A 13,433-nucleotide genomic window follows, 5' to 3' on the forward strand; every position below is an offset into this window, starting at 1 on the left:
GGGGCGACGACGGCGGCGGCATTTCGGTTGCGGAGCGCGAGAGTATCGCTTGAGAAGTCTGCGCGCGTATGATTCCCCTCCCTCCCCTCCCCCGACCGCAGCGCCGAGACGACGGCTGTGAAGACATTGAAGAAGACGGGGAGGGGGGAGGGGGGAGAAGATGATGAAATCTGGGAATTACTTCGCAAGGAGAAACAGAAGAGCGGGGAAAGAGAGAGAGAGAAAGGAGCGCGCGGAGTGCCGTGCCGGGCCCACTGCTACGCATTTGCCCACAGCGAAACATCGCGTCAATAACTCGCGCGCGCGCGCGCGAAGTGCGATGCCCACCTAGACCTTGCTATCATTGCGTCTGTCTATATGTGAGTCACTGTACTCTAGTCGCATTTGTGGGACACGTGATGGCGCAGGTACCTCTCCGATTCCCACCACCCCCTCCTCTTTACCCCCTTCCCCCCTCTCCCACGCTCGCGCTTCAGTCCTCCGAACGAGCACACCTTTTATTCAGTGCACCCATCCCAGATTTCTGACCGCCTTGGCCACAATGCTGCGCAGGCTCGGTAGGCGTACCGCCATCTCTTTTGACGCCCCTGGTATCCGTGGGATAGTCGGTGGCTCTGCCCAGGGGTGGCAACGAAGAACAGTGGCTGCCCATAGACCACCGTCTACGAAGACGTCGACGTCCTACAATCTCAGTGTCCGTCTCCGTCCCTCCTCGTCGTCACTGATTCGAACTCTCGTCCGTTATTGCGGCGGTGCGCTCGGCTCGGCGTTACCCCACCGCCACGCCACGCGCAGTCTTTCATACGTTACGAATGCGTCGAACTTCGAGTCAGAGGTGCTGCACTCACAGCAGGCCATCTGTCTTGTCTACTACATCCCCAACGGGAACTGTTTTGCGTACTTGAAGGCAGCTGAAAAACTGGTGGACTCGATCAATGCTCAGACAACCGGACTGGAGGTGTCAGCGTCGGCGAGCAACAGCAGCAGCGGCAGCGGTACAACGAAGGTGTCGTTGTCAGAGCTAACTGTGGAGGCGGACGGTGCGCAGATGTCGGAAGCCGTCGAGGGTAGCGGAGTCGGCGCAGCTCCGCACACGCTGTCGCCAGCAGCCGTAGCCGCTGCTTCTGCTGCATGCACCCCAAACCTGAAGAAGGTGGAGTGGCTGAAGCTCTGTACGATCAATGCAGATGAGAATCGCAATCTGGCATCTGCCTTCTCAGTGGAGCGTGCAAAGCTCCCGATTACGTACTTCGTGATGCAGGGCACCATCGTCGACAAAGTCGTGGGCCACGTCGCAGAGGCGCGACTGAACAGCATTTTGATCAAGTTCTTGGAGCACTACCAGAAAGAAGTGAATGTAGATCTTCTTGCACGGCAGAACAAGGCAAGCCGGACAAGTGGCGCCAGCGCCAGCCCGCTGCCCTCCGCTGCCACGGTAGACCTGCTCAGTGGTACCTCGACATCCTTTCTGCAAGACAAAATCATGAATGCCCTTGTTGGTGCGGACATGATCCAGCTACCTGAGGAAGCGGAAAAACTAGACGGTCTTCGACGCACGTTGCAGGAGGCAAAGAAGAAAGCGCACACCGAACTGCAGGAGCTGCACAAGCAGCTTGGCATGAATGTGCGCCGCCTCACAGACGCCGAGATGCAGGCCCATTACTTCAACTCCCCGCAGTTCCACGGACTTGGTGTGCTTTGTGCGCTTGAGGCGCTTTACCTCGCGCGATCGCACGCGACGCTCGGAGACGTGGCGCGCACCAACGTGGTCTGGGCCCGCCATGCTGTGCAGAAGGACTTCGAGGCCATTCAGGGCGATCCCGCACTGCGGCGGGTGCTGGCCTTGGTGGATGTGAACCTTGTTCGGGGCGAGCTGCGCACCGGGGCAATGCTGGCGGTACAAGACGCAAACCGCATTGGCGGCACTCTAGTCGCGATAAATGCGAAGGATTCAAGCAGCGTACAGCACCGCGACGCCTTGAGAGAAATGGAGGCATTCATCGTGACTCAAAAACAATACTGCATGGATATGCTGCGCATCATCGATGCGAGTATCGATAGCCGAACAGTAGATGGCAGCGAGTTCCCGTCCGCTGTGGTGGACCAGCTGTTCGCGCTCCTGAAGGACAACCTGAAGCTCAGTCGAACGCGTCTGCCGCACTCGTCGTGCAGCGCAGATCCTGGCGCGACAGACGCCAGCAGAATCGAAAATAGCATGAAGAATCTCCTGGATGGAAAGTCGCTTGACACGACCGAGAAGCGCGTACTGACGGCGCAGTCACGAGTGCCGCAGGTTCGAACGCTGATCATGTCTCTTCTTCAACTCTATCCGACGGACCCGAAAAGCCAGGATGCGCGGTCACGATTGGCTTCTTTACTTTATTAGAGGAGTACGCTGTCGTTGGGTGGCAAAAGTCAATATTACCCCCCCCCCCCACACACACTCACACACACACACACCCTTCCCCCCCCCCTCCCCCTCGATCACTCACAATTCTCAAAAGTACAGCTATTCCAGGCTCAGGGAAATCACGCAAGGAAGACCAAACCAGGCGCAACAGACCACGTAAACTGTCTCGGCAAAAAGAAGCGCATCGCTTTTACCATCGACGACTGATTGCCACCCCCCCCCCCAACCCCAACCCCGTAAGACGTACACGTCCACAAATCCTCAGTATACATCGGTCGCAGCTCAAGAAGTACTTTGTGTGCCCCTCGTCCCTCCTCCTCCTCCTCTTCTGGTCCTCTCTTTCCTCCTCCCCCCCCCCTCCAGTCCCCGCCGGATCTCGTGACGCGCAACAGCAGCCCCTTGGACTGTCACGCTACCCGTCCCACCGCCACCATTAGGACCTTGCTTCTTTTGAGGGGCTGTTGCTGCTGCTGTTGTCTGGTGACCCACACAAATATATCAACGCCCTTTGTGGCGTCACTAGACAGCAGCCGTGTCCTCTCCTCAGTCTGTTGGCAGGCCTTCACCCCCCCCTCCCTCCTCACCCGCCAGTCCCTTCTTCGTTTTTTTTCCCCGCTGAACCACGGGAAGGTGGGGGTGCTCGCGCTACGGACGACTGCTTCAACGGCATCGACCTTTAAATCCTGCCCACTGCAACCGCCGTGTGCGTAGACAACCACAGCGATGCGTCCCGGCTTCGCGGAGGCGTCGCTGGGCTCAGCATCGGCCGAGGCTCAACAAGACCACGAAGACGGTTTAAGCGAGCCGGTAGAGTCCATCGCGGTGGTGGTGGACATCGCTGCTGAGGGTCCAATGCGGACACGCTCACTGGAGGGCCTCGATACTGCGTTGGACGAAACCGCCCCGTTGCGTTTATCTGGGCCCTCTGGGAGCCATCGAAGTGATCACGACAACGACCCCAGTCACGAAGGGCCAAGTTCTTTCTTGGGCATGGAGGGTGCTCGCGAGAGTCGGGGCACTGCTGCGAGCCACAGTGAGAACAGAAGCGATAACCTCTCAGGCGCAGTCGACTGGTATCAAGAAGTGCAACCGAATAACCACGAGCGACTCATGCCCATGCCACCTCCCTCCCTCCACCACCACCACCAGGACCCAATACGCTCGATGCACTCGATTACAAACGATGTCTTTGGAGCAAGCAGTGGCGCCCAGGAGTATCTGCAGTCGCCTCCGCCTCAGCGATCCACCGTGGCGTTCTCGCCAAGCAGCCCCATTTCTCTTGTACCGTCGTCTTCATCTCGGAGCCGAGTGGAGAACGTCGAATCGGTGGCGGGCACCGTCAAGCCAAGCTCTAATATGAAGCGCCGCAACCGGCCCTGCCCATCCCCCAACGCAACGGCGCGCAGCTCCAGGTCACACAACGCCGCGCTCTTTGAAGCGGCGGCCATTAGCAGCATGGACTCGGACTCAACACTCATTACTCGAGACAGCTTCGGCTACGCCGCCTACCACCCCCTATTCCGCCAGCATGCGGCCCTCGGCGAGTATCACGCGTTGGACAGTGCGGCTACTCGCTCCAAGTCATCAAGGCACCCGCAGCAGCGGGCCATCGCAACTTGGGCAGGCAGTGGTGGAACCCCGGGCATCGTGGACAACGCCCTGCACGTGCCGATGATGAGCGATGTTCCGTGGGATCTGCGCAACACCTCGGATCAATACGTCAAGACATTTGCCTTTCTGAGCACACGGTACTTCTGGTTTCTGATCGAGTACGCGCTGCGTGTCACTGTCATTGCCATGCTGGTGCCAGCGGCCATCATCAATACCTCGTTACCACACAAACCCTTTGTGTCGACGACGTTTGCCTTGACGAGCGTCGTGCTCGCAGCTGGCACTAATTCCGGGCAGGTGAGTCTCTTCCTCGTGCACTACGTGAAGGCGAGCGTGATTTGGCTGCCGCTGTCCACGATATGCGTGGCACTAAAGCTGAACCGCCACCTCGTTGCGTGGTTTTTCGTCTATGTGCTGCTGCTTTTCTTGATTGGCACCTTCACTGAGAAAATGACGCGGCGGCTGTGTTTGCTGCTGTACAACATCTGCATGGTGAACCTCTTGACAGGCGACGAGAATCTTTTATTCCCCGCACGTGTGCTGGTGGACTGGGCAATCGGGGCAGCATTCGCACTCCTCGCGATGCTCATTCCCTATCCCCTCCTCGCCACTCGCATCTCAGCGCAGCTCACAAAGACCATGTTCAGCAACACGGCAACATGCTTCACTGGCATCTTGTCCTGCTTCTGGGCGCTCAGCAACACTGAGCGCAGCATGTCCATGGTGCGTATCCGCTCCCTCGTTCGCACGCTGGACAACCTCATCGAGAAGTTCGACTCGCATGACTTCCACACGTTTTATGAAGTGCTGATCTATGAAACAAGTGAGTGTCGTGAAGTACGGAAGGAAAAGGTGAATCTGCTGCTGAAGCTGAAGATGGACCTGCGCGCCATGGAGCGTGTCATCAACATGCTCCAGGAAAAGCCGCAGATGATCAACCAAAGCCAGCGCTGCTCGCTGCTGCGCGACCACCTTGCCGTCCCGATGGACGACATCTCGCGTTGCATGGAGATTCTCTTGTGGAAACTCAGTGCCGCCAAAAAGTATGATGAGCTCAAGACGCTCGGTGGCTACTTTGACGCCGCCGGGCGATCGATCAAGTGTCTTCAAAACGAGTTTGCTGTTGGCCGCCGCGTGCTCCTCTACGAGCATCAAAAGTCAATCTTCACGGCAGAGGATCGAATGGAGGAGTTCTTGCCGCTCATCACTTTTTTTGTCTTTTCGATCGTCAACTTCTGGGCGACACTGGAAGAATTCCACCACTTCATCAACCGCCACAAAACGACCAAGACGTGGAGGTGCACCGTTCGGCTCATTTGGAATGCGGTGTGGGAGCCGTTTGTGGAAAACGCGGTGCTCATTCGCCTTCTTTGCGTGCGCCGAGCGGAACCAGAGCTGCGCATTGTGCTGGAGGCGGCGAAGGTCAGTGTGGCGATGCTCATCTCCGTCATCTTCTTCTTCTACGTCGACAAAGGAAACCTTCTGTTTTCTGGGCCGACTATCATTGCATTTGTATCGGGCATGAACCCCGTCGAGGCAGTTCAGGCCGGTGCAGCGCGAATGAGTGGCACACTGATCGGCTCAGTCCTCGGCTTCTTTGCCGCCTCGCTGTGCAAAACAGCGATCGATCGTGTGACGGCATTGTGCGTCATCACGTTCGTGATGACTTTTCTCCGCCCAGGGGCGAAGTACGGTGTCGTCTGCATGTACTGCAACTTCGTTGCTGTGAGTGCGCTGGCGCCTGCAAAGCAGACGGCCGCGGTGACCATCAGCCGCATCCAGCAGAACACCTTCGCCATCTTCATTTACTGTCTCATCAGCGTCGCCGTCTTCCCAGTAAGCCCGAACGAGGTTCTTTTCAAAAAGCGAATGGCTGTGATGCGTGTCTTGAACAGTACGGTACAGAAGTTGACGGCGCTCTTCAACGACGCGGCACAGAGCTACGTCAAGTTGTGCACGGAGAAGCAGGATGGCGTGAAGAGGCTGAACGACATGCCCATCCCCATCACTTTGAGCATACCGGGATTCCAAGACCTGGATGAAGGCCTCACCAGCCTCGCCCACAAGCCGATGAACAGTGACGGGAACATCTTCGGGGTGAACCTCATGAGCTCTGAACTCAACGGCAAGCGAGCCTCTTTCCGTAACCGCACCGGTTCTTTTGTAGCCATGCCTGGCACGTTCACCAGTGCTCCGGAAGACACGGTGGTGAAAAACCTTTTCATCGATGTTTTTGAAATGCTGGACATCATGAAGGAAACCTCGTCAGTGATGCCACTCGCCGCAGATGAGTTCCAGCTCACCCCGCAAGAGTACCCCCAGCGCGCGAGTGCTGACATACACGCCGCACTCTACCGACTCTGCGCCCTCGTCTACACGATGACATGTAGTTGGAAGACGATGCGGGAAAAGAACTACTTCACCCCCGACATGTTGCACATTCTGCACAACCTGGCCCCCATTGCGAACGACATTGGTCGCTGCCTCGACCGCTTTGTCCACGTCATGGAGTTTTACGTTCACTCTCCCTCTTCTGGGCTGTCGTCGGAGTTGACCAAGAGCGCAACGCAGTTCCGGGTCCTGTGCGTGGAGCTGAGCATACGAAAGGAGCGCGACCTCTTTGCTGTGGCTCGCCAGACCATCATGAAGTACCGCATCCGGAAAGCCGACAACAAAAACAACATCAATGAGGCAGCCCGCAGCGACTCTGGTGATGGAAGCGACAGCTATTGCAGCGAAGGAAGAAGACATCAGCGCTCCCATGTGGCGAGCGCCCCACCGAGGCGCCCCCGCAGGGGGCGCTTGGAGCAGAAGAAAAGTAGAAACCGCAGCGATATGCGATGGCGGGTGCAACAAGGCGGACGGAGTGGTGCTGAACCAAGTCGCAATCAAAGGTGGCGGTCGGGTAGCAAACGGCATCGTGACGGCAATAGTGGAGGCACCCAGCTCTTTCGCACAAGCCGGCACCCCACGCACCACAGCAACACCGCTCCTCGCGGCGATGTGGGGGGTGTGGGCAGCATCGAGCTGCCCTACCGTAGTGGGCTCTCCGGCAACGCCGTAGAAACACCCCTGTTCGACAGCACAGGGGGACAGGCGCCGACTCACATCCGAAACATCGACGATGCGACCACAGAAGAGCTCGAATCGCGTGGGGAAGGAGTCGTTGGCGGTGCGGCGGATGACACGTGCGCATTTGACGCAAGCGTATCTCCATCGCCGGGCCGCGATAGTGAACAAGGAGCTTCGACGCAGTGCTACGAGCCACACGGCAGTCGTTCCAGCGCACACCCCCATCCACACATCAACAGCCGGAGCGGTGCCCACGTCCACAGCCGCACCCCCAGCTCACGAACATCATCGCCGCCTGCACAGAGCCGAGTGCATGCATCGCTCACCCCGCTCCCTTCCGTCCGGAGCGAACTGAAACGGTGCCTATCGGCGCGGCCGGACACGTACCAGGGCTTCTCCGAGCTTGATTTGTCGACCCTGCGAGCCGAGAAGCTGCGCGAGAACATTCGCAATTTGCAGCGGCAGGTTTCGAGCCCATCTCTCACGAAACGGCGTAGAAGCGCTGTAATGCGCACCTTCGGTGCGAGCTACGGCGCCAACTACGTGGATTTGACTGAGTTGAGACCGTACGGCAGCTCCCAGGACGACGTGGCTATGGGGGAGAGCCACCACCGCCATGGCGGTCACACGCACTACCTCCACCATCGCGTGCCTCGCAGTCACTTGCAGGAGCAGCCAGCCCGTGGACACGGCCACAGCACTCACCTCCATGGAGAAGACCAAAACCGGGGAGTAGGACTCCGACTACAGGGTGTGCGGCATCCGTACTCCGAGGGCAGAGACGGCGGTCGTACTGGCGTTGTCACGGGGTACGGCAAAGGTGCAGAAGGTCGTGCCTCCTACAGCGCCTGTGAGGTGGATGCGGGGCCGCTGGAGCCATCGACCCACATTAGGGAGGGCGACGCACCATCCATCAATGCTTTTGATACACCCCCACGGAAGTACGTGAGCGAGGGCGCAAGCACCGCCGGCCCCGCTTCGACAGCTGCCTCGCCGTCAAATCAAAGAACACGTACAGAGCCGCACAGCACCCATCGGAGATGGGTTGGTGAGACAGGCGCCGGTGAGCAAGACAGCGGTGATACTCATTTACACAAACCCATAAAAAATGGCAGCGGCGTTGGCGTGGCTTCACCATCGCCACCCCACTCGTCGTCTCCGCTCTCCTACGACAGGGGCGAGTACAGTCGGCTAAGCAGCCGCGTGAGTGAAAGCTGGGGCAGCGCCTCCAGTGATTCCGACGACAAGTCCTCCCTAGTGCGCTTCAACGACAGCTTCAAGACACCCATTACCGTACAAGATGCAGAGGGGCTGCACTCCTTTACTTTGTCGCTGGAAATGTTTAGCAAGGAGCTGCGCCGGGTCTTGTTTGGCTTTGAAGAAATGATGCAAAGCCTCTAGCCGATAGTGGGGGGGGGGGCGGAGGGCGGAGAAAGGGAGGGAGGGATGTCGACCTTAGTCGCCCCTGCCCTTGTATCCCTCCCTCCCTCCTCTCCTCTCCTCTTCACCAATATTGTCTGTGATCACAAAGGGTTTCCCTCTTGGAACATCCTGGATTGTATGTACACCTCACTACCACCCCCTCGCTCTGTGTGTGTGTGTGTGTGTCTCTGGTGGAGGAGGAGGACTGTGTCCCAAAGAGATGAACAACAAACTGAGGGATGTGGCAGTACGCGTGTACCTCCGTCTGATTTATTATTATTAGTTACTCTTATCATTATGGACTTGAACATATGTACATGAGCGAAGAAGTTTATGAGTGTGTTTGTGTTTTTCTGGTTTTCAGTGCATGTCTAAGCATGTATGTGCAGGCATAAGTAAATAGATGTATTACACAGATCAATTTATTTATTTGTATATTTATATATATATACGCACCCATCAGCCTTCGCTGACACCGTTTTATCTTCCGTCTGACTCTGCAGCGCGGCATCATTTACACATCTCTGTCATTTTTGTGTGTGTGTGTGTGTGTGTGTCTCGCTGCTTTGATCACGGACCCACACCCCTCCCCCCTTTTCCTTTTTTTCGTCTCTGTGCTTTCTGCACGTTTTTACTGCTTTTTGTTTGTTCGCTTGTTTTGCACACTTTCACTCTCATTCCAACTTCATTCAGTCCACTTAACTCCTCCCCCTCCTCCCCCCTCCCTCTCGTGTTCCTCCTCATCCGTGAAGTGCCGCACACGCTAGAGCCGGGGCAGCGATGATTGGGCACTGTCTTGTCGGCATCTGCAGCATCACAGTCTCCCATTCACCTGGGGATTTGCTTTCCCTACACCGACTTCCCCCTCCCGCCTCCCCCCCCCCACCTCGTAATAATAGGGGACTTACATCAGCCTTGGGGGGGGGAGAGAGGTGAGGTGAGGTGAGGCGGGGTACCACGCAGGTGCCCACCCACACCTACCCTCCCCCCTGCGAAGACTGAACCATTTCTGGTGGTGAAGAGTCCAGTGACTACGACGCGAGGCAGCCAAGGCGATTCATTGCCACGGACGCCGGCGTTCATGCCCTAGAGTAAGTTCCATCGAAACGACCAGCACCAGCGATCACGTCTATGCCATCCATGTGATAACGCAAGTGTCAGCGTGACTCGAATACATTTTCGCCTGGTCCCCCCCCCACCCTCCCACCGCCTATTACTGGGTAGAGCCCCAGCCACCCTGTGAGGGGGAGCACCGCATTGTGCTGGGTATAATGTGTGCGACAGCACAGGGGTAGGGGGGGGGAGAGAGGAGCGTGATGGTGAGAAACGTTTGGAGGCAGAAGCGATGCTGAGATGGTGGGGTCGTAATTGCTGCAGCGCATGTGTATGTGTGTGTATACCTCTTCTGTTGCGCACCACGCGAATATGCCTGTGTTGGAGGGCTGGCCAACGGCCGAGGGGAGGGGGGATATTGGAGGGACGGATGCCAAGAAAGAGAGTGCATCTCTCCTCCCTCCCTCCCTTCCTTCCCATTCCCCCCCCCCCTCCCCTCCTCCTCACTATCATGATTATGCAACACACTCACCCCTTTTACTCAAACGTTGACGCTCACTGTGGATGTCACTGAAAAACTCCGAGCTGTGAGTGAAAAAGGGTGTCACAAGAGCAGCAGTCACTCGTGTGGGACGGCGCAACAGTACACCAACAAAATCAAAGTACACGCCACTCAAATCACACACACGCATATATTACATTTATTAACCCCAATGCCACCGTTCAGTGGAAAGAAAAAGAAGGAGCAGCTGCAGGCAAAGCGGCAGCGCAAGCGTGATGAGACAGAGCACTCAAAGGCCCGCGACCGTGAGCGGGAGAAGATGCGCGAGGAGCTCATGAAATGCGGCAAGGATGTCTCAGATGAAGTCCTCGATGCCCTTCTGCGCGAGCGAGCGGATCCGCAGGACCACACGACACGAGAACGCCGCTCACGGCCGAAAGGAAACAACGAGGCCGACGCGGTCACCTCGACGTATCGGAAGGTCAGCGGCAGCGCGAAAGGCGGGGATGACGAGTGTGGCAGCAGTGGGCCCTCATCAAGTGAATCGGGAAACGAACGGGGAGACCAAGTACGGTCCAGCGCACCGTTAACTGTGATGTACAGTGCAGATCGTCCGCACGGAGTGCGCAGTGCCTTCGTCAAGGAATCTGCAGCGGCTATCGCCACCCGCAGGCAGCTCAGTTATCAGCCAATCCCGTGCCGCACAACGATGCCACCAACGGGCATTGCGTTCGGAGACTGGTTCACCTTTCCATCGTCGGCCTTGTCGGCCACAGCAGGGGGGTCGACGGTGTCAGCAGACCTGAACGACAGGCGTGGCGGCGCTCGTGCTGGCGCGAGTGAGGCGCCCAGGAGCGGTGAAGAGAAGCTCGCCTTCATCACTGCAGAGCAGGAACGCCGAATGAACCGCCCATTGGTGGCGTCTGCCGGTGACGCGCTCGGTGGTGTGACGAGTAGCTCGTTCTTCCCGTTTTCGGTGGAACTGCCCTCGCGAGGCTGGCACGTCGATCACGAAAGCGGAGCGGTGTTGCCGGAGCCAAGCACGGTAATGACTGGCGAATGTGATGCTACAAAACAAGTCCACAACGACCACCTGAAAGGAGCAGCCCCTCGCGCAGCGTTGGGCAGCCCTGCCTCCCTACAGTCTCAAGACAGACTAGAGAAAACAGCGTGTGCGCTCCAAAGTAACTCGAGTCAATATGAGGCGACTGATGTGACGGGAAGCAGCACTGACACTTCTGAAGCCCATGCAAGTGCCGCTGTCACGAAGATCCATTCATATGACGCGCACCTTATCAAGAATATCGAGTGGAAGCGGTTTGGCATCTACACACAGTTCGTGGACGCATACCCCCTTCCTGCAGCGCTCACGGGCCTTGAGGTGAGCTCGTTCGAACGCAACTTGGAGGTATGGCAGCAGTTGTGGAGGACTGTCGAGCTGAGTGACGTTCTCGTCGTGGTGGCCGATGCGCGGTATCCTATCATCCACGCTCACCTCGGTCTTCTCACCTACATCGCAAAGGAGCAGCGCAAGCCGTGCGTACTTTTGTTGAACAAAGAAGACCTCGTGCCAGCCTCCACACTGCGTTGCTGGCAGCAGTTCCTGTATCGTTACTTGGACGACCTGGGCTTCTCCGTAGAACAGCCAGACACCGCGGGACAGCCAAGCGAGAGAGGTACCGAGCAGGGCACCAAGGACGGTGTTGCTCATAAAGGCGCCGCGAGTGGACGCATTGTACTGCGCACCTTCACCGCCAACCCACGGCCTGAAACGGCGGGGCAACGCAGCGATGAGGTCGACGTGGCGCGGCGGCAAAAGAGCCGAAGGAAAGCCAACGCCCACATGTATGAGAAGTTACGCACTGGTCGGCTAAACGTCGCGAAGCACCTGGGCGACTGTAGGCGCGACGCTGAGGACGGCAGTGACGACGAAGAGGAGGACGAGCTGCGCTACAGCTCCACGGAGATCTTCGTGGGGGTGGAGGCCGCCCAGCGCGCGCTTCAGCAGGATCGCCGCGCCTATAAGGAACTTGAGGCGGTATCTGCCAAAATCACTGAGTTGTTGGCGACATGCCGCCGCTTGGGCGCCACTTCGCGGACCACGGCGCGGGAAGGGGATTCCGCAGCTGGGGAAGAGCCCAGTACAGCCCTGCCGTCGTCGCGGCCATGCGCAGCGCGGCGCGCGGCACCAAAAAACAAAAAAGCGAAACAGAGAAGTGCTGCTCGTCGCGGCGGCGCGGGCAGGAGTGGTGGCCAGCTGGGCGATTCAGCTGGGGACGGCTCCGACAACGAGAGCAGTGATGACGTCGTTGAGGACCGGGCGCCAGACTGTTCATCGTACCTCCACATCGGCTTCGTTGGTCACCCCAACGTGGGCAAATCATCCCTGCTGAACTGCATTCGCGGCACGAAGGTGGTTTCGGTCAGCGCCACACCAGGCCACACAAAGCACGTTCAGACGATCCCGGTGCCGGAGGAGCACTTGACATTGGTAGACAGCCCCGGCCTAGCTCTCCCCGTCTTTGGTGTGCCGCGTCCGCTGCAGGCCGTCTTGGGGACGCACCAGATCGCCCAGACACGCGACCCGCAGACGAGTATCAGCTTTCTGGCAGCGTACTTGCCAATTGAGAAGATGTACGGACTGCAGCGGCCCGAGTACGCACTTCAAGAAAGCGGCTGGAGCTCGTACGAACTTTGTGAGGCGTACGCAAAGAAGCGCGGCCTCTTCGTGAAGCGTGGGAAGGGCGCCCTCGACACTCACCGTGCGGCCATTGCCCTTCTCCAAGAAGCCTACGAAGGGCAGCTCACACTCTTCTACGCACCCCCGGAGTTGAACCTTCTGCAGTCCGCATGGTATCGCGAGCGCATTCGCCCACATCTCCTGTTGCCAGTCTTCGAGCCCATCCCTTGCTAGCGCGTAGCAGTATTGAGAGCCATTTCATGCAGAGGGTTGGCAGCTAGGGCGTCCATCATGAGCCCCCACCTTGGGCCTCCGTTGCGCACACGTAAAGTTTCTCCCACACCTTTGTCCATGTGATCTGCTCTCGTGGCCCGTATTGGAGATAGTCTCGCACGGGAGTACACGGTACCCCCTTTTTTTTCCACTACTTCGCTCGCGGTACTCTCATCAGTACAGGCAAAGAAGAAGAAACACATAACGAGGAGAAGGGATTATGGCGGTGGAGGGGAGGGAGGAGGGGTGCACTCTCATGCATCCACACCTGAGCATGCGCCACATCGTGCAAAGCCTCGCCCGTTCTCTGCGACTCCCTTCCCGTGTTACTCTCTCCGTGTTCCTTTGATATTTGCACAAAAAGAGGAGGAATAGTGATGAGGGGCTCATTTTTCATGGCCCCCACCTCC

The 13,433-nt window shown here is 57.9% G+C and overlaps 2 protein-coding genes across 2 annotated transcripts; both read left to right on the forward strand.

Moving 5' to 3' along the window:
• Positions 1 to 541: 541 nt before the first annotated feature.
• On the forward strand, positions 542 to 2,386 carry JKF63_04163 (uncharacterized protein; the record flags this gene model as incomplete). Its single annotated transcript, XM_067900156.1, has 1 exon — positions 542 to 2,386. One exon carries the CDS (start codon positions 542 to 544, stop codon positions 2,384 to 2,386), a length of 1,845 nt encoding a protein of 614 aa, XP_067756340.1.
• A 7,895-nt stretch (positions 2,387 to 10,281) lies between these two features.
• Positions 10,282 to 12,984, forward strand: JKF63_04164 (uncharacterized protein; the record flags this gene model as incomplete). Its single annotated transcript, XM_067900157.1, has 1 exon — positions 10,282 to 12,984. One exon carries the CDS (start codon positions 10,282 to 10,284, stop codon positions 12,982 to 12,984), a length of 2,703 nt encoding a protein of 900 aa, XP_067756341.1.
• Between the last annotated feature and the right edge of the window lie 449 nt (positions 12,985 to 13,433).

Source organism: Porcisia hertigi, chromosome 26, assembly GCF_017918235.1.
Source record: "Porcisia hertigi strain C119 chromosome 26, whole genome shotgun sequence".
Taxonomy (NCBI): domain Eukaryota; phylum Euglenozoa; class Kinetoplastea; order Trypanosomatida; family Trypanosomatidae; genus Porcisia; species Porcisia hertigi.